Raw genomic sequence first — 24616 nt, forward strand, 5'->3', positions numbered from 1 at the left:
ACATTAACATACAGGTTAATCATTTATGAATCCAGTTATGTAGAACATGTCGTAAGTACATCCTGGAAATTCGGAACGCCACCATTTCTGGCAGGGCCACCTTCCTCCCCAAAGCAACAACCAGTAGGAAAATTAAGACCTGCATTGAGAGAGACAGCTTCAGCACTGGGGAAGCAGCGCGTTTTCAGGGCAGCCCCAGAAAAGATACCTGCTGATCAGCCAGCTCAAACTGACCGAGGTCCTCCTCCTTGCAATCTTGACAGCGTAAGAGACGGCTGAACTGAAGCACACTCCTTTGAGTGTTCCAGGTTGGGCTCACGCATAGCCACAATCAGCTACTAGGCCGACATCACTTGTCAAAGGAAACTAAGGATTTCGGGGGAAGGCATAGCTATTTTGGGTATTTTAGAAGAGAGATCCCAGTGATTTCAGTGACAGCCACTGCAGCATCCATATTGAACCATTGATGGGATAAATGAGATCTCAAAATCCGGAGCAGGCGGGACTCTCAGGTCGCATACTGACAGTCGGATCCTGCATCCACGCTTAACTTTATTTCGGAGGAAGTGCTTCACAACTTGCAGGAAGAACTGAGTTTTGAAGTCACATTTGTCTCATTAGCGAATATGCCCTGCCTTACAGCGCCCCCTATTGAAGGATATACAGCATCAAATTTTTAAAGAATCTAACAGCAGTATGAAGAAATGATTAAGTAAAAAAGATTTTGCTAATTGACAGCCTGGAAATGATTGGGTCAACACCACAACTCTTTCCATAAACACCACGGGGGCTTAAAATTACCCAGAGTGCATTGGGAGCCTCGTTGAGCATGGAATCCTAAGACGGGTAACTTGAGGACCAGGTTCAGTCTGGGCCATGGATACAGCATCTGCATGCAAGCTTCACACGAATCATTTGATTATCAGCAATTAAAAGGATCGCATGCACACTTAATTTTCCAGTCAAATCCAACCGACTTCTAATAATAATAACTGATACTTTATTGATCCCTGTGGGGAAATTGTTTTGATGCCTCCCTGAACTTGCTCTTTGTAGAGTAAGTTGTCTGTGAAGGGCAGCCACCCGTAGCGGCACCCAGGGAGCTGGGGGTTAAGGGCCTTGCTCAAGGACCCGCAGATTACAGGCACACAGGCTTAGCCCACTGAGCCACACGCTGCCCCCTAAGGGGCATATATTCTGCATATATTCTAGGCTAATATATGCAGTTTCGTTATTGCAAATTTAGCGCCGAATAAAAAAAAATAAATCAACATCACAAGAATTCCATGACTGATTAATTTGGTAACCTATGAAGCAATGCTTCCCGTAAATCCTCAGCAAATATCGTTGGTGGAATGTGACTGGAATCTTGCCATTCAGTACGTTAATGGCTCTGAAGTCTGATTACAAGTGAGGTTAGAATACAGTGCCCATTCCAGTGTTTCTCCTGATAATAGCTATCCTAGGTTTAGCTAAAATAAAGGGCTTATTAACCAACACAATAACAAAAGTCTGTGATATAGACCAAATGCCCTTTATACTGATCCCTGTGTTGTCTGCCATAACACTGTTTCTCATTATAATAACCACATGTTGACATGTCCTCATTCCATAAGCAACAATTACCAGAATTGAAAATAACGGCACTGTGGCGGCTGCAAATTATCTTGATTTATTTCCTCATCCACTAACATTATACTCTGCCAAAAAAAGGCCTGCCCGACTTAAAAAGGTTTATGTACATTTAAAAAATAGAGCAACATCTCAGACCTTATGCAAACAGTGCTTACGTACAGGACGAAAATGAAAATAACTCGCATACATTGACTTTGACCCTAAGCACACGTACATAGTTGGCACAACCAGAATAAACACTTTATGATAAGCTCAAATGTTTCCTCCACGCTTTTTCAAGCAAACCACGATAACAGGCGCACGCTAATCAGCAGCTCCCAGAGGACAAAGCCGCGTGTCCAGAGCTCAGGCGAGGAATGCTACAGCTTAGCGCCTGAAGACTGCCCGTCAGCTGAGGCATCGCGCTCACAAAAGGGCGGAAAATTCAATTAACTAAATGCACGACAGCAGCTAAATTACTTCCCTGCTTATCGGCAAGAAATTCAGTCATTCATACACAACAAACGGACATAATCAAATTATACATAAGAAGCACTAGTAAAAAAAAATTAAAAAAAATGGCCACCGTCCCCACAGACATAAAGCAGTGTGGAGAAATTAAAAAAAATGTGAAAATGGTGACATCTTCTGGCTGAAACTGTGCATTGCATCTCATCGCATTCTCAGCACTGTACGGTGGCTCGAAAATAGCTGTGCATATTGCTCGAGACGAAAATATTCTTGATGGGTTACACAGTTTACAAGCGGTTCCCTTAAATCACACTGGTAACAGGTGCCATTCAGTCTGAGTAACCTGCTAGTAAGGATCAATATTGGAGCCAGCCAGGTTGTTCATCAAATACTCCTGGGTTTCGCTGGATTAGGACAGAAACCATTGATGCATCTGCTACTGTTTTTACACACACTATCTACTGCCTTGATTATATCATTTGAGGATGTGTCTTGGTGTTGCGCGAGAGGAAAAGCAGGTCATTCTGTGTCCATCTGAATATTCCCCTCCTGAGTTTTAAAAATGAATAAAGAAAAAGCTATGTGGTTATTTTCATTTCATCTGCAATAAAGTATGGATTTTGGTGACCTTGGATCAGGTATGAGTATCTTGAAGAGTTTTTCCCTTTGAAGGTCCTCATGTCTTCGGGGACAACACTGCAAGACTCCGTCTAAAAGGAGAGGAGAGAGGACTCTGGATCTCAGAAGGGGCTTTCAAGATGAAAAGCTTTTCAGAAGCAAAGTTTTAGTGTTATGTCTGCTAAGTCACCAGTAGGTGGCAGAGGAGAGCCACCCTCTTGGACAGCCAGGCAATTTTAAAAGTTTCACCAGCAGGGGCTCGTAGGGGGTTACACTATTAATGCACAGCAGGTGAGGCAAAGCAAGCGAAGGGCAAGGGAGAGAGTTAGCAGCAGTGTAAAGACACATCTCTGGGCATTCAGAAGACACCATTGATCAGGCATGGGCAGGCAAACATCTCAAAAGCATAATGGGAAAGCAAAGGTACTGCAGGCAAAGTTACTCCAATCAACAATGTTCCATGACGATTCCTAAAGATCTAGCTCCTTACCGCGCCATTTCCATGCAACTTGCTGCCCAGCTCGGAGTCAGCATTGGCGGTCTCCATCATCTCTATTTGGGTCGGGTCCCAGATGCTGCTGGCCCGGGGGATGTTTGTGACATCCTGCTGCGGCCACACGGAGCTCATCTCATCAGACAGGTAAGGGCTGTTGTAACTGGACTTCGGCGGTGACCTTCTGAAAAGCAGAGGCCATAATCAGACCAAGTGACACCCCCAGACATCCACTGGAAGTGAAACCTAACCGCAGTATGCGGTCCTGATGGCCAAGCATTGTGCAACAGAACTGATGAAGGGTTTGGGCATCAAATATGAAGGATCTGTGTTGCCTCAGGGCTTGGATCATGTTTACACGGAGGTTTGTGAAAACATGTTGGACTGCATATGTTAGACAAACTCTTAGCTTATACATGCCACAGCCATTGTCTTCCAGGAAGCCAAAAGCACAGCAAGCTGTCTCACGCTCATTAAACCTCTAATAACCTAGAAAACAAACCTCTTGGCTCCCCTGTGTTGAACTGCATGGTTCAGCAGTGATGGGAGACACAAGCTTGATAGCGGGTGGGATTACCATCAGTCAATCACTGCCTGTTTTAACCCAATGGGAACCGATGATGCAACTAATGAGAAACAGGCAATCTGGCCAATGAATGATCCCATCCCATGATAATTCAACCCAAATTGGGTTTTACAGCTTCATTTCTTCCGTCACTATGGTCCATGTGGATCAGTTGCCTGTAGGCCCTTAAGGACCTAAAGCAAACAGCCCTAGTGTGCATAAACTGATTCTGGAACGGCCTTTAGCCCCTGTGGTTGGTGTTTAGATGAGGGTGCACTGTGAGGGCTGAGGAGAAAAGAAGTGATGGTCAAATGAAGCTTTAAGAACCATTTTCTGTATCTATTGACGGTGCTCTTGGTTTGCTTTGGGGCATGCATTGAGCTGTTTTTTTTTTATTAAACAGAGAGCGCCATCTAGTGGTGTCAGAGAATACAGCTAATGGTTCATGAAACTTCATTTGATTATCAATAGAGAACAGGGTGGCTTGGGGCTTAGTCTCACCTCAGACAGTAACTGATGAAGGCCAGCAGAAGAATGAGCAACAGGCTGCCCAACACACAGGAGATCACCACCATAGCCAGCAGATATGCTGCAGAAAGATGATCATCAACATGCCTCAGCACCGATTTGAAACGCCCCATCAAATGGTCAACAAAACACTTGGGATTTCCAGATCTTACTGGTGGTCATCAGGCTAAGATTCCAGGTGTAGTACAGCACTTCTTCTACCATTTTAGCATTCTGTTTTTCACAGTACCATGAACAAACCCCCTAATAATGAGAGCATTCAGGCTTTCAACAATATTTTATATAAACTCCAGTATTAAAAGATTTGGTTGAAATCAGAAACTTACAGTCATGGCAGTTAAATCCACCGTAACCAAATGGGCACCTAAAGGGGGAACAGAGGAAAAACAACAGCAGGGTATGTTATACAGATGCCCTTATCCTTCACTTGTCTGAACTCTTCTAATTCCTGTAGAGCTACATTAGAACACAAGAGGGCGCTAAAGCATCGTTTTCACAGAATCAATAAGTAAACAAACGCTTAAACCTCATTATCATTATTACTGCAATGCTATTCGTTTAAAATATTTCAAGTTATGTCCCCAGAGTGATTATTCTATTTAGTAGACAAAATTAATATTTTATTTAGTATGTCGTATGTAATTTATAAAACTACAAATTTACAGAATTAGGAGGAGCAGTATTCATTGCAAACAGGGGCACAAAGAGATAATGCAGCATCAGAGGGTTGGGTCATGGGTTTTTCCAGTGACGTGACAAAGATCTTCCGAAAAAAAAAAGACACTGATATACTCACGGAACACACTTCCCGTTTTCTGATCTCTCGCCGCTGAGGCATGCTAGGGAGATAAACCCGAGTTGGAGATATCACGGGATGTGACATCACTGGGTATTGACCAAACTCTCAACATTTCTCTGGCTCAAGCACCAGAACTGGAACTGCCCCCCCCCCCCCCCGCACTCCAGATAGAGGCTCTGTCTCCTCACACTGTCCACAAAGCCCTTCTGAGTTACAGTGCTTCGAAAAATGTCTGCTTTCAAAATGGCTGAACTTGCCAATAATCAAGGCAACGAGTCAAAATGAAATATCTGCTTCTGATTTCACAGAACCAAAGAATCAGACATTTGGGACGTGCCGAGCAAATGTACTGAATCATTAATTGCCTTAAGATCTATTTACTCATGAAACCCAGAGTATGCTCTGCTCTTGAAGAATCAGTGTCGTGGAATCAAAAGGGCTCGTAACTTGTCATATAATGAAACAGCTACAAAGCTGACCGATTGGACGACTGACAGAATGAAGGAATCACCTGCACAGGAGGTGTTGGAGTAGAGGGAGGGGATGTAGCCCTCCTTGCAGATGCACTTGGCGGTGCCATTGTCCTGAAATACGCAATTGGTCGTCTGGAGGTCACATGGGGCAGGCTCCTGTTTGCACAGGTCTGTGGCTGGGAGAGAAGGGGGGGGGAATCAGCATAATAAAGCAATCTGACTGTGGTAATTAGGGGCAGCACAGTGGTGCTGTGGCAGGGTTTAAATCTCAGCTCTGGTTCCATGTGTTGGAGGGATGTTCTCCCCGTGTCGTCGTGGGGTTTCCTCTGGGTTCTCCGATTTCCCCCCACTGTCCAAAAACATGCTGAGGCTAATTAGAGTTGGCAAAATGCCCATAGGTGTAAATGTGTGTGAACGGTGCATGACTGTGCCCTGTGATACGTTGGAGCCCCCTCCTGGGTTATTCCCTTGCACCTGTAGCCTCTGGGATAGACCCCGGACCCCCTGTGATCCTGCATAGGACAAGCGGGCATAGGAATTGGATGGAAGGTAGGAATGATATCAGTCAGCCATTTGGGAGAAAGGGAGCCCTGTGATATAGGGCTGACTGGTGAAAAGCGAAACTATGAACTAGGACCTCAAAGGTAATGTTGTGAAGGCCTATGCTTTTATTGACGGGGTCACATAGCCTCTGTGAGAGGAGATGCCAGCCCGGCAGCCAGAAGCGCATCCCACCACGAACGCCAAAAGGCCGCCTACCGTTGAAATGTGCCATGGTCAGAATGCCGCAATTCCCAGCACAGTCCTGGATGGCGGCATGTATGGCGCTGATGGTGGACTGCTTGGTGGCGTTGGAGCCGAGCTTGAATATGTTGTCTACTGAGGCCACTACGCTCCCTTCTCTGAGACAAAAAGAACACAAAAACCTTATGGAGAAGACGCATTATGGTGTTGTTTTGGTGGCATAAATCAAAAATCCTCAGAATATCTGTTTATGCTAATATAAACACATGCCCCGATATATAAATAAAATAACCATAAAATTAGCTTCACATCTTTTTTCAAGCACTCACCTGAGTTCCTGGACAATGGTTTTTACATACCCCGGCTGGTCCGTCAGTGCATCCCCCAACTAATAATGATGGAGAAAAATTCACCGTTTTAAAATACTAAGTTGCTCGTATAGTCCGAAGTAACTCCGACAATGATTCTCAAAGCGCCCACCTCTTGTGAGATCTTCGCCGCCATTTCTTGAAACGCCTGGGATGACCTGTTGCTCATTTCAGACTGAAACTCCAACGTTTTTATATGCAGCGTTCCTGGAAACACTCTAGCTGCAACAAAAGGATTATATCTGCCTGAAAGCACCTGCATTTACAAATAGCAGGCCAATGCTACAAAGATATCTACACAGGAACTAATAATTAACCAATAGACATTAACATAACACCATTATGCACTGTTTTCACCACCTTCCCCCATCACTTACAGCTACTGTCTTACTCGTTTAATGTTTATCAGGGGAATTGTAAAGATAAGTGTACATATCATGATGGTTCCTCATTACTCACGCTGAAAGCGGTAATGAACGCTTAGATTTCCATACTGTGCACATTGTTTAGATTGCCAGGAGTTACTGTGTAACAAAGGCTATCAAAGCTTTGCATAAACCATAAAGGTGACCCAAAATTGGAGGTATGTTAAAGAGTAGGGGTCTACAATTTACAGTGAGAGCTACTTCTGCAAAGAAAATAACCTTGGGAAGTATGTGTTTGATACAATGCAAGATTTAATCAACCAGGGCAGGGGAGGCAATGATGAAACTTGTAGTATTGGAAGAGTACTTATAGCAAACACGAGTATTTATAATAAATATAAGTACTTATAATAAATATAAGGATGCCGACTAAGTCAGTCAAGTTTACTTTGTCTCAGACAGTCATTGACAAAATGAAATGTCCCCAACATAAATGTGTACGAGCAAAATAAAAAAAAAGAACAAAATTAACATAATTGATCCTATTTCTAAAACATGTTACAGACGCTTCTCACTGGATCCCTGCAAGATACTAGTAGCTTGTGAGCGATGTGTCAGCGATGTCTGTTAAGGGGTCACAGAGGGTCACTCCAGAGATTTCATCGCCCGACCACTACCTTGGATGCAGAGCCCTCCGGAGAAGTACGACCCAGCCAGACAGAGGCAGCTGAAGCTGGTGATGAGCTCCAGACAGACGCTATTAAAGGGACATGGATTCGAGGGACAGAAACCTGCCAGAAAACAAGAACGACGACACAGCATTAGTCTGAAAGTCTGAAGACTCTTGTGCCCTTCACTGCCCTCAGTGAAGGGCAGTGAAGTGCCCTTCACTGAGGGCACTGAGTGCACTCACTCCATCCTGCTCCTTAAAACCCATCATGTTTGTGTCCAACGGAAGACAGACTTGTCATATCTCAGATGCTGTCTCGCTGTTATATGTTTGAATCAGACACTTGAACCTGAAAAACTCCAGTAAAACCTCCAGCTCAAGAGTGCAAAAGTGAGGACGATTCCAAGATTTGGAACATAATTGGATCGGTCTGGCCTGGGGGGGCTAATATGAGATGCTTTCATGGGGCCCAAAATCGCTAGTAACACCCCTTATCCAGCTGTATAAAATTGAAAGTGGATATAAGTGTCCGATCTCTGACAATCGGCATCAGGCATTGAAGTGCATAGCTAATTATGGAGAGTACTAACCATTATGAAAACTGCTAAGTTCGGTATGCATCAGAAATCCAATCTGGCTTAAAAGTGAGCAGCTAACCCTCATGTGGGAACTGCAACATGAGCCTCTAGCCTGGGAGATCATTCCGGCTTTCGTTTGCTTAACGGCCCATATGAGTCACAGGTAGTCTAACACATAACCATGCGGGTGTATATATAATGCTGAACGCACTGTGAAAACTTCACTCTTTTTCGCCTGAGGGGCCCATACTGTTGTCCTTCCTGGGACCTACAAGGAGACAATTTTGGTCCAACTTCGACAGCAATTCTCAAGTGAGCTTTCACATTACACTTCCAACCGACCTCACTGTCCTTGACTAGATGAGATTTCTTTCCATGTCTTTGATGCACTGTCTATTTGCTTGAGGCCCAGTAAAAACCACACAGCACGTACCTCCAGGTCTGACAGGAAGTCTGGTGGTGGCTGGTGCGGTAGTGGATCCGGTAACCGGCACAATCGGACTACTGCTGCTTTGTTCTGGGACGCCCGTGTTGGTGATAGGCACCGACATCGTGGTCGTGGGGAATGTAGAGCTGGTGGATTGATCGCTCATCACAGTAGCCATGGTGCTGGTGGCATCTGTCCAAATAATAAAGTTTCAAATTTTATTGTCAGATGTTTCGAGGAACACAGAGAAATTCTTGCTGGTCAAAGTTTTATTTACACAAACTTGTTCTAAGGGCAGAAAGAAAAATTATTGGTACAGACAGGTAACCAATTAGATTGCAGGACCAATGCATCTGATTGGTTGGTCCAACATCTGCTACAACCTAATTGGTTATCTCTCTGAAGCAATCATTTTTCATTCTGCCCTCAGAACACTTTTGTGTATGTAAAACTCCCATAAGTGAAAGTCTCATGTCACAGTTGCTGGGAAGGGGACAGGTGCATGGTGGGACAACGGGACAAACAACAGTGCAATAAGAGACGTGAAAGTGCAAGACAAAAACACATAAAAATGCAATAGGTGGTGCAACGGGATGTGCAGGTACCTACAGAGGTAGTACAATACTGATAAAGCATGCAATGCAATACATAATGAGTAAACAACTTGTAACTAGTATGATTTTCATCTAGATTGCAAAGACAGACAAGACATACACAATGTCCAGCTGGAAGCACTGGGAATGGAGGACATACCTGCAAGGGAACCAGTTGGACCTGCTACTGTAGTCACTGAAATTTCTGTCATGGCCATGGATGTTTGATCTACAGGGGTACTCATTGACTGGTTAGCACTCATTTCACTGGTGCCTTGTCCCGGTGACTCAGTAACTGAGGTGCTTTCTAGTCCTTGAGTTGTAGCAGGACCTTGAGGGAAGGTTGTGTCGGAATCAGTGGGAGATGTAGTGGATTTGGTGGGATTGTAGACAGAGGTCGTCACTGTTTCAGTTGATGTGCCAACAGGGGTAGAGGAGCCCGCTGCTGGAGTTACAGAGGATGCAACAGGAATATAGGCAGTATAATTTGAAGCTGGTGTGGAGAAATAATTTTCAGATGTTGGAAATGCTGTGAGATTATTATTGGGGGTACTTTCAGGGATGGTAGAGTAGTTTTCTAGAGATGTAGAAGTTGATGTAGGCATATCAACAGTAGTTTTCATGGTGATATGATGAGAAGTTGCTACACTAGTGTCATAGTGATTTTCTGGAGATGTAGAAGATGTGCGGTTATGAACAAGAGTTGTGGCCTCATGCTGTGTGACCTGAGTGGTGCTGTGGTCATCTTCTTGAGATGTTTGGGACACTCCTGGGTTATAGATAGTTGATGTGACATTCACGATTGTGACCTGATAAGATGTAGTAGATTCATTTTTTGTCAAGGAAACACCAGCTGTATTTGTGGACCTTGTAACAGCTTCCATGGTGGTCTGAAATGTAGTTCTCCCATAACCATCAGAGTTCATTTCAGGTGACACAGTCTTATGTGGAGAGACCGTGATCGTTTCCATGCTGTTTAACGCTGTATTTGTCAGGGTGGTGGAGTAAGTTTCTTTAGGAGTAGAAGGTGCAATCGAGATATGGGCTGTAGCTGTTTCCATAGTAACGTGATTAGTGACAGGGTTGCTGAAGTTACTTTCAGATGTGGAAGCTGAGAAGAACCCAGAGGAAAGTTCTGGATCTGTTGTGACACTTTTGGGTGTCTTGGTGGGAACTGTGTCATTTTTTGTCAAGGAAACGCCAGCTGTATTTGTGGACCTTGTAACAGCTTCCATGGTGGTCTGAAATGTAGTTCTGCCATAACCATCAGAGTTCATTTCAGGCGACACAGTCTTATGTGGAGAGACCGTGATCGTTTCCATGCTGTTTAACGCTGTATTTGTCAGGGTGGTGGAGTAAGTTTCTTTAGGAGTAGAAGGTGCAATCGAGATATGGGCTGTAGCTGTTTCCATAGTAACGTGATTAGTGACAGGGTTGCTGAAGTTCCTTTCAGATGTGGAAGCTGAGAAGAACCCAGTGGAAAGTTCTGGATCTGTTGTGACACTTTTGGGTGTCTTGGTGGGAACTGTGTCATTTTCTGAAGAGGTGCTAGAAACTAAGTGGTCATGAGTAGGATCTGTAATTTGTTCCACAGTGACTGAACTTGCCATATCCTTAGGGGTACTGGTATTCAAATCAAAGCCGGGAGTCACAGGAGATGTTGTACTAATGCGGACAGTAGTCGTTTCTATAGCAACATACTCAGAGGTACTCTCAATTATAGTGGCATTATTTTCTGGAGATGTGGCAGACACTACGGGGCCATAGACAGCTGTTGTGACTACATCCATGGGGACCCAAACAGTGCTACTAACAGGACTGGAAGAGGTACTTCCTGGTGATATTGAGGATGCTAAAGAACTATGTTCAGACTCTGTGATCACATCCATTGAGACCCAATTAGAGTTAGTCACAGGGCTAGCAGAGTGAGTTTCTGTTAATGTCGAGGATGATACAGGGCTGTACCCATCAGTCAGTCCTGTTTCCGTAGTGCCGTAGCCAGCGGTAACGGAGTCCACTGAGACTTGGGCAGTGTCCGACGTGGGTGGCCCAAGTGTCCCGGGCAGCACAGTCGATTCCGCTGGATCGGTAACGGAAATCGCCGTATTTATGTCCGTAGTCATTGGAGCTATGGAGAATAATAAGAAGCGATAACGTTAAAAACAAAACAAAACCAAGAGAAAATATACAACCATACTGTAAAAAACATCTGCTAGGGTTCTATCGCTTTAACAGGGCTGGCAATGAGGGCGGGAAAGGGAAAGTCTCTAGGGGGGGCCCAGGAGTGTGTGAGCGTGGGTAAAGGTAGCTTTGGTTGGGGGGGGGGGGGGCATTTGGTTGAATTTTTCAGGGGTCCTGCCCTGTCTTTGTCTGGCCTTTTCACCTAATGATTTAAACCACACTGGAATTCCAAATCTGTAGTCAGTACTTTCAAACCGATTTATGCTACACATTAATGGCTACTTCTGTGCAACAGTTTCCTCTTTGATGATTTGAATCCTTTCTGAAAACTCCTTACTGGCAAAAGTGAGGAACCAAATGACTGCGTTCTATGTCAGGCCTGGGGTAATTCTACAATTTAACCCCTTTGGGGAACGGGAGGTGGGGAGGGGACTCAAAATTTGCTGATTTTTGTACACATCTGTATGAAACGCGCAAGAAAATTCCAGACAGAATTTGGTAAAAGGATTTAGAAAAATACATGGGGAGCTGAGACCAAAAAATAGAGTGACTGAAGCAATCCGAAATAGGGTTTAGAAATGCTTAAGCGCCGGCCCCAGAAAAAGGACGTGATCCTGCTCAGAAACCCCCCACTCCCCATCGCAGCCACAGCCGAGTTCGCACAGTTCAACGCCAGATCGTTAGGCTAACAGGGAACCACCACCCATACCAACCCTGCCCTGAGATAAGATTAACCAGCCCCTATCACAGAAACTCCAACTTCAATTCACCCTTTTTTATGTCTCTCTCTCAAAGACACACAGGAAAATGCTCACATTCTGTGAAAGTATGAAGTGAGATTGTTTCAGCTATATTACACACTGGTACCGTGACCAGGTTCAGCGACAGGACGAAATGCTACAAAAGAAATATCTGAGGGTTTGGTTCTTCATGTATATAATGATTTGGAAATCTGACTGCTAAACCAGTGACTGACTCTCAGGGCGATTGATTTTGTTTCCTTTTATTCTGTTTTATACTGCTAAGATTGCCTGCTAATGTTTGTCAATGGCAATAAAGTTCTTTAAAAAAAAAATTATAAAAAAACTTCAAGCATTTAACCCCTAAGAGTAAACATGCTATATGGAGAAACACAAAAACTACATCTGTCAATATTCTGTAGGCTTGGGACTATAGAACACAAACCTTAAGCCTATAATTAGTGAACAATGTAATGGAAAAGTGTAAGGAAATAGGAAAAAGCAAGTTTACCTATCTAGGGCATTTTCACAAAGTTGGGTAATTCAGGTCCAGTGACTAAAAGTCCAGACCGGGATTTTGTTTCGACCAATCAGTTGAGCATAAAGAGTCACAGAGTACTAAGCTAGTTGGTTGAAACAAAATCCTGGTCTGGACTTTTACTCTCTGGACCTGAACTACCCAACCCTGCATTTTCAGGAGGGAAAGGATAACATAGATATACAATGGCTGATTAATAACCACGTAAGGTCCAGTTAGACCAGGCTGAACTACGGCCCTGAGCCGTCTCATCAGGGGAATTGGGTCAAACTTAAGCAGCCGCAGATCGAGCTGGGTAACAAACCTTTGATTGAAAACCACCAGCTAAGCCATCCTAGCCAAGTAGCTTAGTGCTAAAGACGGCCAAGGTATGGCATTGCCGACGTGACCTCCCCGTCATGACCACAATGAAGCTGTTAGCGAAAAACAGGCCAAAATTCGGCATCGAGATTAAAAGGGAAAAAGGCAGCGACTTCTTGCTTAACGACGATTCTAGACTGATCGACGGAAATGGCACCCGTGCAGAACATCATCACAGCCTTCGAGAGGGGGCTGCTATGTTTCTGCTTGCCCATGTGATTCCTTCACTTGATAAATTAATAGGTTGCTAATCGATACTAAATTGAGCAGCGCCGTAGGAAAATGGAAGTTTTTTAAAACAACGGGAAAAAAAAAAAGAGTTCAGACATCAGAGTTATAGCTTTTCTATTGCACACTATGGGAAGCAAAATGTTCAGAAATATACAAAAAAGCGGAGTATGGTTACTATGAAGATAAAAACTTTTTTCATTGCAGTACGAGAGTTAGCATTCAAGGTCAAAACTGCTACAGCAAAGTGGATCCTGCTGAATTACTACAGATTCACAACAGAGTGTTTTCTGTTAATCCAGGGTGCTTAAAGGCCAGAGAACAGAGCCAGACCAAAAATAAGGGTGATGTGAAAGTGTATTAGTACAATGTTTCCCAACCCAGTCCTCGTGGAACCCCAGACAGTCCACGTTTTTGCTCCCTCCCAGCTCCCAGCCAATCAGGAACACCGAGTACCTGGTACAGGTGCGCCGGGAGCTGAGAGGAAGCAAAAACGTGGACTGTCTGGGGTTCCCTGAGGACCGGGGTGAGAAACACTGGCTTAAAGCAGCCAAAAGTGTATTAGTACAATGTTTCCCAACCCAGTCCTCGTGGAACCCCAGACAGTCCACGTTTTTGCTCCCTCCCAGCTCCCAGCCAATCAGGAACACCGAGTACCTGGTACAGGTGCGCCGGGAGCTGAGAGGAAGCAAAAACGTGGACTGTCCGGGGTTCCCCGAGGACTGGGTTGGGAAACAGGGTTAGGGGTCTGAGAGGCTCTTTGCTTTACTTCCTTCACTACTCCCGCATTTGCTCACGTTTAGCCTCCAGCTATTGTTCCGTACAGGTACTGCAGCATCGAGGGTCTGTCCGGCTAGGGAGCGACCAGGGGCCGTCGTCACATTTATTAGCAATTTCCCAACAAAAAAAAATGCAGCATTTTGGAATTCCATTAAGTAAGAGACCAGTAAGGCGCCTCTGTCACTTCCCACCACCGGCAAAGAGGCCCCAGAGGGCTTCTCAATTATGGGTGCAAGCAAAATGTACCGATGGACCAGGCCCCCCCGTTTCATCTCGGGGTGGGGGGGGGGTCTAGATTAGGTGTTATGGCTGCAGACGTTGGGGGTTTGAGGGAGGGGTTTGTCAGTTTCCAAAAACAAACAAGCCATGTCTTTTTATGAGTCCTGACATATATGAGTTCTGGTCTCCTCTGAAGAAAGATGGAAGAACCTAAACTTATTCAATCTGGCCCAGTGAACAATTTGCGTTTTCCTAGTCTAGAAAAACGACACCCTCAGGCTCTATGAAAAACACCACACCTGGGAGATCCCGTCTCCTAACACGCCACTCAGCTGCCAAAAAACCATTCGACTGCGCCGAAGCCTTGCTGCGGTCACCATGGAAACAGCACCACAACACACCTGAGCGCTCAGCAGCCCGATGATTGCTGAGGAAGCGACACCGGTGCTATCGGCCTCCACGTGACGACGGAACAACTTTCAGTCGACCTTCCCCTCCTTCCTCTATTGTGTTTTGCTTAAATCTCAGTCATACTGAAAATCCCAGCAGGCTAATCCATGCAGGCTCAATGTCACAATAATCAATACATTATTATTTAGCGGGAGGCTTTATCCAGGAGGTATATTTTGGAGAAAACTGGGTGCTAAAGGTGCTTAACTGGGTGGGTAATTGGGGGCTAAAGGTCTTGCTGAAGGTTCCAACAGTAAAACCACTCTGGGATTCGAACCAGCAACCTGCCGAACAAGGACACAACATTCCAGACCACTAAGCCAAATACCACCCAAATGGTTAAAAAAACACATCTACATTATAGATCAGACCACCTGTTCCAATGCCTATCTCAGGGACCAGCAGATCTGGTCCCAGTAGCTTCACCATAACCCTCCCATATAGGGACCAGTGGATATAGTGTCTTCACACCACCTGATACACCGGGACTGTGGGGGATTGGACCTCAGTTGAACCGGGTACACAAGCATTTCCTTAACTTCACTCTCTCTCTGCATCACCACAGCAACTCAGTTCCACATGACGGCGTGTTCTGTCACAGTATGTTCAGCCCTGTTACTTTCCCAGCTGCCTCTCAGCTAATGTACAATGTACAGTCATTATTAACATCACAGGCCAAACTTCTGCAGCAGCTCAGCTGATGTGGGTGATGTGGACCTTTAGTCTTTTTGGCTCATGTTCCTTCTACAACGATCGAAAGAGTAACACAACAAATCAGATTCACACAGGTTGGCTCCCCCCCTCCCGTGACAGATTGTAGCAGAATTAGTTCTGTAATTTCTTATCTTGGATAATTGTTAAATTGTTCATTTCTAAAAAGCACATCACATACGTGACCCAGATGACAGCAGCGATACAAAACCCATTGTGTTCCACAAAGTTGTTTAAGGTTATCAGCAGCTGAAAGAAAAAAACCTCTGATAAATTCTGATGTTGGAAATGAAGGACATTACATTATGTTGACAGAAAGAGCCTCATTAAGTTTAACAGATCTATAAGACATGTTTTCAGGAACTTTTAGGTTATCTTAAACGTTAGTTTCTTCACAAATAGAAAATCACATAATCATTTCTAAACTGATCACAACAGTCATCGAATACTGAGAGTTCGAGGTTGGGACTGAACCCACAGGCCCTCAGGGACTTGTATCCTTCAACCCCGTGATACTGATGTCTCTGGCCAACAAATCCCAGAGGGGGGGGGTAGAAAAATACATACCTATGAGAGTGCGGGGGTGGCTGAGCCAGAGGGTGGTCTTAAACGAGGGCCCAAGACTGTACAGAACATGACAACCCCTCTTTGGAGTTACGTCTATCTTAAAGGGGATTAGAGGACATTCCTGAAATAGTTCTGCCTGATGTGCAGTGTGGGAGAAAACCCCGATTAACATATGCGAGGACAAGGGGCGATAACATGCTGACTCCCACACGATGAGCACATTTCAACGGCGCAGTCGTATTCGAACATTACTGTCAGCAATGCTAGGCAGCATCCCTTAAGACACATTTATGATTAGTTTTAACTATCAAGTAACCCGGCTCGATATATTTATGGCCTGGTTCTAGTAAAAGCAATATTACACATACACGGCACAGTCCTCATCTCAGACAGTGTCCATTGGTGGAACTGGCAGTACTGCTCCTTTCCATTAGGGGCAGAATCAACACAAGTCAAACACAGGTGTTTACCATGGTTCGAGTTCACAGGTCACCCCACGTCACCCATTCAAGTAAATCCAATAGGAAACCATCGCTCCTTGCCCAACCCCTAAGACCACAGAAGACTGGGATCCCTGCACAATATTATCAGAAAACAGTCCCACCCAGGGGTGTATAGATGGCCGCAGCTGAAAGCTGATTGGACCGGAGTGCTCCCTCCCTCACAAATTCAAAACATATCATTGGCTAATGCTAACGTTGGTCCCTCTATATGAATCATGGCTACTCTAATACTCCTCATCTTAAAAATCCAAGAATTACTGCAAGTCCCGTCTGCACAATATTCCAGAGAGAGCCAAGAGGTGCAGTTTTCATGGTTGTGACACCCATGAAGGGCAGCAGAGTCCAAAAAATGACCTTGGTCTCTTTTATTTAAAGAGAACTAACACAGTAATACCGCTCGCTGTGAGGTATGTCCTTGTTTGACCATGTTTAAAATGAGCTCCTTATCTGCCATTACAGCAATCCTCCTTGCCGCTAATTCTCTGTTAATTAAGACAGAGAATTAATTCTTGTTGCTAACTCAAGGCATGGAAGTTGGGTACCCTGCTCAGCTCAGCCAGGACATCCTGTCTGCGAGGGACTCTTACCGGCAACCTCTGAGAGTGACTCAATAACTAACATCTATAGTCAAAACGCTTCCCAGCGCAATTTCCAGGGCAGGCGTTTGTAGGTCTGCACACCTAGAAATATGACTTCAAGCTGTCGAGACCTGTAAAGACCTGTAAAGAACTGTAAAGACCTGTAAAGAACTCCACATTCTTTTCTCAACTGCCCAGGAAATTGAGTTGGCAAGCTTTGCTTCCGGATCCAGGGAGAATGTGCATATCGAGATAGCACCTCTGATCAAATGGAAACTGTCTTCTCTCATAACGATAAATGGACAAAATTGCAAAGACAATATCTGATCGCTAGCCCCAGACATCTTCAGGTGGCCTGGCTGTAGACCAAGACCTAAAGGTCTCACATGAACAGGCCCACACAGTGACAAAGCTACTCATCCCTCATCTTTCCCCGGGGGAGGGGGGATATATACCCAGGAAACATATGGTCACCTATACCCAGGGGTATCTGCTGTTCTCCAAGCCTGTAGAATAATATCCTTTTTAAACCCGGCCGAGAGAGTGCTTTTCATCTACCGGACAAGATTACAACCGTAATCCCACAAGACAGGAGGAAGGGTGGCCAAGAAAGGAACAGCACCTCTCAGAGAAACAGACTCCATAACGCCATGGAGCGCTTATGCGAGCCCGGTAATATGGACCTGATTAAGAGAATTAGCGGGATTATGCTAATCTGTGGGCAGGCCCTCCTTTCCCTATTGGTCCAGGCTGATTTAAAGCACCATCCACGTTGGAGGGAGGCTTGACGGACAGGTTTATTTTTTAAACCTCAGAACATCCTCATCTACTAAGTAGACAGAAGCGTCTCTGCTTCCGGGATCACATGAGTCTAAATTTAAAAGACCTGGGTGATTGTTCCCAATCATCCAGTCGGGGACCGTCCACAGCCATCACAACAGCAGGCGGGTGCCTCGGACTATTAGGACTATTAGGTCTCCGAGCGAAAGGTTGCAAGTTCAAATCTCACTGTTGGCAGATTGATTATCTCAAAAAGCTCGTAACCCTTAATTGCTCCAGAGACTATCCCAAAAAAAATGCATGTTGCTCTGGATAAAAGCATCTTCTACGTACAATGTTAGGATTAGAGAGCGACTTTCACGTCGTGTCTTTAGAAACAGTCTCTACAGGACGCTTGGCATTAGGCTCAAAGGGGATCATGAAATAAACCAAATGATGGAGGAGGAGCTTCTGAACTCACTTTTAGGTTTTAGTCTCACCGCTTACTGGGAGCCAACAAGGTGTCACTTTGGCTGCCAGTCTCATGACAAGGGTGTTCTGGGAGGGCTGCTGACCGAAACTGGCCGGGCCCTCCTATGGCCAGTGACTCACAGGCGGCCAACCGAGCGACAGGGTCCGGTGAGTCACGGGTGAGGTGGGGCCTGCCCCCCCGCCGCGTCACCCATCTGCGGACTCGGGGCGGCCTCTGCATTGCTCAGAGTGAGGCATAGATTTAAAAAAAAGTTCCTTCTGAACACCTGCATAGTGTTATTTTTAACACATAAACGAGGCATCAGTTCAAGCAGAAAAATTGCCCGTTTTGTATACTAACTAAAACATAAAAAGGTACAACGGAATTCTGATGGGGGGCGGACAAACATTTCCATTAATTTAATTACTTTTTAAAAGTGACCGCTCTGATCTAATGTTGGAAACCGGTGCAAAACGTATATCCTCAAAATACGATAGGCTTAAGAAAGTATCGTTACAGACTCATCCACCCTACCTAAAATCAGACTTATCCTCCCAGCCTACCTGTATAACCCAACTGTGTCGCTCCTTAAATATTCGCCTGTCCGACCGAGTAGCCATGAGAAGAGTGGTGATCCATCTTCACCTTGAATATGGACTATGGTGTACTCCATAATATAAAGACTATACAGAACATGTGGGCAGAACACGGGACAGTTACCGTTCATCCCGCAGAAGGATGAAGACTTTACATTTCGCCATTTTCTCTTTTAAGATTACCAATTCAACCGGTAATTTTAGCGCTTTTAATCCCTATAGCAACAAATCTCACCTTTTACACGTATTTTCTCCAGAACCTTCTGCACTGGCCTCGTCATAGGTTTATTCTTTTTGAAATAACTCGAAAATAAGTTAACTTTACTGTCTATACCAATTCTTATAAAATATCCCATTTAAATTCAACGGCAAAAGAACCCAATTAAGATATTTTTTGGGAGAAAATCCCTATGGGTAATCTTCAGATAATTTGCCCACCACAATGCCGTCTCGCAGGAATAACATTACATAATAATAGTATTACAGTATACGTACTTAGTACCATAAAATGTAGAATTCGCATCAACTGAATCCTATAGGATTTACCAAAGAGATTATGTTCACCAGCTAATTCAGTATATGCCATTTTCTGTTTTTTTTCTGCTGCTTTTCCCCCATGTTGTTTTAGTGGCATATTAAATGCATAGAAAAGCCAGTTGCTTTCAAAATCGATCAATTAGTGTATTCAAAAATGCCGTTGCTATGTAAACTACTATTTTTAACCAAACGCTGGTTATGGAAATAGACTGGTCACATTAGTCATACCCTGACTAGACATACAATATTAATTCAAGTTTTGCTTGTTGTAAAAAAAAACGGCAATTAATAATCGAGATCCATAACACAGGAGCTGAAATCAATATCATAATTGGAGTATATAAATACAGATCAAATTGTTATTGATTATGCTGTATTCAAACAGAAATAATTTTTAACTTGCTGAACCAAAAGGTCCTCGGCTATCACTTACCGGATGCGATCGTTATAATAAACCAAGTGATGGTTAACAGGCGCGAAAACATCTTCGCAAACAGAAATATGTTCCCCCGGCCAAAATAAAACGGTGAAGGATAAGGCAGCTTCCCAGTCTGCGTTTCTCGGTTCTTTCCCCTCACAGATTTAGCATCGCCGCCTAAACTCCGTAATTCCCGACGTCTTCTCAGTGCAAATATGACCCAGGTGTCCCAAAGTAAAGGCTTTAGAGAGGGGTGAAGGCGCACGAGACGACACGCCTCCCTGGGTGGGACTTCTGCGCCCGTCTCACTGACAAGGAGATTTATAACGCGATATCATTTAGGTGGGGGGAAAGATATGTGCTCAAAGTACTGGGGTAACAAGTGATGTTACTGTCAGTAGATAACGGTGAATCTGTCTAGTAAACGTCGAAGGCAGAGTTCTTTTTCTTTGTCAGACTAATCACTAAAACAAATACAAACATATTCTAAGGGCACATACCAGAAATATTAAAGATAGAAAGAGGAAAAAACAACCTGTTTTCGTTGCTAGGTCATATATCATGAGGTTTATGATGGACAGAATAAAGTTTAAATTCTTCCGTATTCCTACCACTTGGCCAGGGGGAGCCCTGGGTTAACGCCGATTCTGTAAAGTGTTATAATGAACCCATACGCTTCCCACAAAAAACACAACTGCTGTCACACTCACTAGCCCTGCTAATGTCAGAATGACGTCAATGAATTAGCCATCGTGCATTTTAACATATATGGTTTAAATTGTATGACTTTATGGAAAAGATTCCTACTTCTGTGGAATTCATCTTGAGACTGATATTTCTCCAGGGGGAAATTCTAATTTTTGCCCCATCTTGTTCTCCATAGTGTACAACCTTCTGATTACTAGCAGAGAGGCTTAACCATACATGAGATGCTCCCTTAAAGAGATCCATTCCATGTGGGACAGATCATTCATAAGCATAAAAAAGACATTAAGGATTCTCCATATAAGACTGTCTGGCCTTAAGAGGTCTATTTGCAATGTGAGACAGACTTATAATCTATAAATGTGATTTTGGTGGCAATTATCAACCTCTGAGCCTCCCCTGCTTTCCCGTTTGACAGGACACCTGCAGAGCCAGTAACACCAGGCCATCCGAACATTAAGCAAACTGGATATTACTCTTCCTTCTCATTTTCAGCTGCTCGACTTTGGGGGCGACATTGCGGACGGCAGCAGAGACCGACGCGGAAATGCCGGGAGCTGCCGACGTGCGTTCCTCCGTTCTGCACGGCCGCCGGTCCACTTCCTCATTCGGGCAGCGGATGGCACGGCATATTCCAGAAACCAATACGCTGATTGGAACAATAACTGACAACGCGCACCAGTATCACGCTACACACCGTTGAGAAGCTGCTGTTCACCAGTAGGAGGTGATCAGGACCACAAAGGCACCATTAACTACGTTTTTCTTACTGGTAGTCTCAAGACGTATCAATGAGATATAGTTGTCCATGGGCACCATAAAGGGGGAGAAATTTAGGACGATCCCAACAGGGGCCCTAAGAAATTTGGAATATAACTGGATTTGCTGGGGGGGCCCAAGATCTCCAAACCCCTACGGCCTTCAACATACTATTGCCCCAAACAAAGACAAGACCTTTGGCATCTTTAGGTCCCGATCACTCAGGGGTTTAGATTTGAGTATTTTTAAGCATAGCCCTGAGTATTTTTAAGCATAGCCCGGAGTATTTTCACAATGAAAACAGGAAGAGGGCTCGTCTGTCGAAGGAAAAAGGAGCCATTGCAGCAAATCAACACACAGACTGTGGAACCGAGTGGAACTTAACTTGCAACATCCGAAGGACAGGGCACTAATCAAGCGCTACACAGTGCAGAAAATAGCTGGAAGTGGCGCATACCCAGATGAAAAGCTCCAGTTTTACAAACCTATCTATCCTTCATGAACATAGATATTCAATTCAGTTCAGTTCAAACAGGCTTGCTGTATTGACAAGACCATAAGAAACAGTATTGCCAAAGCACACTTGGAGAAGAAATCACATACAGCTCTGGAAAAAATTGAGACCACTCTATGTTTAAAAACAAATCTGCATTTTTAAATCCCAGTTTAATCCTGGTTCTGCTGGCAGAAGGCTACACTGAGCAGCAGGTTGCTTCCACGGTTCTAAGACAGCAATGCACAAGAACCAGGTGAAGCAGCAGACGCTGGGAACGACCAGAAACCAGCCAGGTAGAGGGAGGAAGCGACTTTCTAATGCCAGAGATGACCGTCAACTTATCCATCAATTTCTCATGATTCGTAAGATGACATCGAGTGACCTTCAAAAGGAATGGGAAACATTAAGTGCAGGTGTGAAGTGCACTGCTAGGACAGTTCATATCAGGCTCCTAGAAGCAGGACTGAAGACCCATAAAGGAAGGAAGAAGCCCTTCAGTGAAGAGCAGGGAAGAGCCAGGCTGCAGTTTGCTAAAAAACTGAATTATTCACAGACACACAGCCATAAATTGAGAAATGAGTGAAAGAAGAATTTCTGCTGTGCTCTCAATTTTTTCCAGAACTGTACATATATGCTAAATAGGGATAAGAAATAAGAATGTTTATCACGATAATCTTAATATCTACATAAGTTTGTGCTGTCCAGAGACCGTGAACAGGGCAGCCAGTGCAGACAGTGATGGCTGTGAGGAGCTGCTGCAGGAAGCCCAGCCAGTATCCACTGGAGAAAATGGTATTTATGTGTCCGTGAGCGAGAGAGAGAGAAACTCGAAATAGATATTTATATGATCATATATCCATCTATCCGTTTTCCGTAACCGCTTCTCCTATTCAGGGTCGAAGGGGCCCGGTCCAAATTCCCGAGGCTACGGGTGCAAGGCAGGGAATATCCCAGGACCGGATAATCGTATAGATTGTGTGAAATGGGATATTTGTGTCTTCCTGGTCCTAAAGGTGAGATGTGAGAAATGACTTTAATGACTTTGATTTAATGATAATCTGATGATAAATTGTACTACTGATATTTTAAGTCAATGGCTAAATGCTTAATTTTCCTTGTACATTACATGGGTGCAGAGGTGGACATTTCAGGTCCTGAGAGGAGAAATCCAAACCAGGATTTTGTTTCAACCAACCAGTTGAGTATTCTGTGACTGTGACTTTTTATACTCAACTGGTTGGTTGAAACAAAATCCTGGTTTGGATTTCTCCTTTCAGGACCTGAAATGTCCACCTCTGCATGGGTGTTGATATTAACTTGTGTGTCTCAGACAAGCCCCAGGCAAATTTGACTTAGGGCCTGATCGTTTCAATAGTTAGAAACGCCCCTGGACAAGACAGTCTTCACTGTTGGGCTAAAGGTGGGGAAGTCATGGAGGATGAGAGGGAAGTGAATGAAGCCGGTGTGGAGGATGCTCACCACGAAAGGGCAGACATCTCGATACACATTCCCTTTGGATGTAGTGTCCCCTAATTGCCCTAATAAACCTTTGTCCATCATTGAACCTTTGTCCATTATACAATATTGCAATATACCGTTTCCGTATGATGTCACTGCCACGACAACACTTGAGAAAACCAGCAGCCCAGGGACAGCTCAATGTCATTTAAATTTGGGCAGGCCAACACTGACCGGTAGGCCGGGGCGGGGTCACAGAACAGGGGGGGGGGGGTAACCCCTCCTTTAAATTTGCAGAACGGGTGAGGGAGAGATTTGCAAAGTGTTCATAATTTTGCATGATCATCTGTTAGGAAAAGGGGAACTCGGTAAAAATTTGCTAACCAGTGCCCTGCCCTGCCATGGTACATCCTTACAGTCCTTGAAGTAAGAACTGATTTCTGATTAAGTAGCATAGAACATAGTAAACTACACATTTATGGGTAACCAATATATGAAGTGTTATCTCCAGGGTTCGGGGCTTTCAAATCCCTCACTGGTTTAGAGTGTGTGGAGGTATTTTGGGTCTCTTTGCTTTCTAAGATTACCAATTCAGGAATGTCCGCTGCCTGAATGAAAAGAACGGCAATTGGGGTTAATCCAGGAACATGAGCTGCGCCGATATCAAGAACAATCTGGGCACCTATGCTCTCTTCTTTAGGCAAAGAGGCGTTGAGGTGTGAAGAGCCAACAGACACTCAGAGACAGTTTGGTAACCACACACATTCCGCATACAGATGACGCCGAGCTGCTTACCGGAGGAATGGGTTCAGCTATTGTTTTATTATAATTAATTCACCACGCCGTGATTGGCCAGACCATTTTCTCCACCCTCTCACCACCCCCAGCATGTGATGTTTATCCCGTAGATTCTCTGATAGGCCGGGACGGAATTCCAGAATGTCTCAGACAAAACAAACGGGTATTAATAATCTTACTTATTTTTAAACCCTGTTTTATCACATAGAGGCGAGTTCATTTTATCAGACCCAGATGAACAACACGCCTCAAACAGACAGTCCCCTTTCCGACTATGATGCATGTTAAGTACCTGTAAGGTTCTCCTTTCTGAAACAGGGTTACATTTGCCTGCTGACAAAGGCGGACATAGAGTTCTGGTGCCTCGAGCCCTAAAGACACAGAGTACCCTGACAGATTATAAGCCAATCACAGGTCACATGCACGTTAAAGGTAATTTTCATCCAATCACATGACC

The 24616-nt window shown here is 44.4% G+C and overlaps 1 protein-coding gene across 4 annotated transcripts; it reads right to left on the reverse strand.

The window, feature by feature from the left end:
- Positions 1-1651: 1651 nt before the first annotated feature.
- Positions 1652-20188, reverse strand: LOC111855922 (protein HEG homolog 1). 4 transcript variants are annotated; one of them, XM_023835426.2, is made up of 13 exons: positions 19959-20188; positions 9467-11434; positions 8720-8905; positions 7716-7829; positions 6786-6895; positions 6635-6693; positions 6321-6463; positions 5600-5737; positions 5086-5128; positions 4616-4653; positions 4263-4350; positions 3194-3377; positions 1652-2795 (listed from the first exon to the last, which is right to left on the reverse strand). In XM_023835426.2, the coding sequence occupies exons 1-13, from the start codon at positions 20008-20010 to the stop codon at positions 2664-2666; spliced, it is 3255 nt and encodes a 1084-aa protein (XP_023691194.2). In that variant the 5' UTR covers positions 20011-20188; the 3' UTR covers positions 1652-2663. The 4 variants fall into 4 exon arrangements, with proteins under 4 accessions (XP_023691194.2, XP_023691193.2, XP_023691196.1 ...); XM_023835425.2 differs by having other exon boundaries at positions 3194-3380; XM_023835428.2 differs by lacking the exons at positions 8720-8905; positions 9467-11434; positions 19959-20188 and having other exon boundaries at positions 3194-3380; positions 6786-6891; positions 7716-7831.
- Positions 20189-24616: the final 4428 nt, after the last annotated feature.

Source organism: Paramormyrops kingsleyae, chromosome 22, assembly GCF_048594095.1.
Source record: "Paramormyrops kingsleyae isolate MSU_618 chromosome 22, PKINGS_0.4, whole genome shotgun sequence".
Classification (NCBI taxonomy): Eukaryota; Metazoa; Chordata; class Actinopteri; order Osteoglossiformes; family Mormyridae; genus Paramormyrops; species Paramormyrops kingsleyae.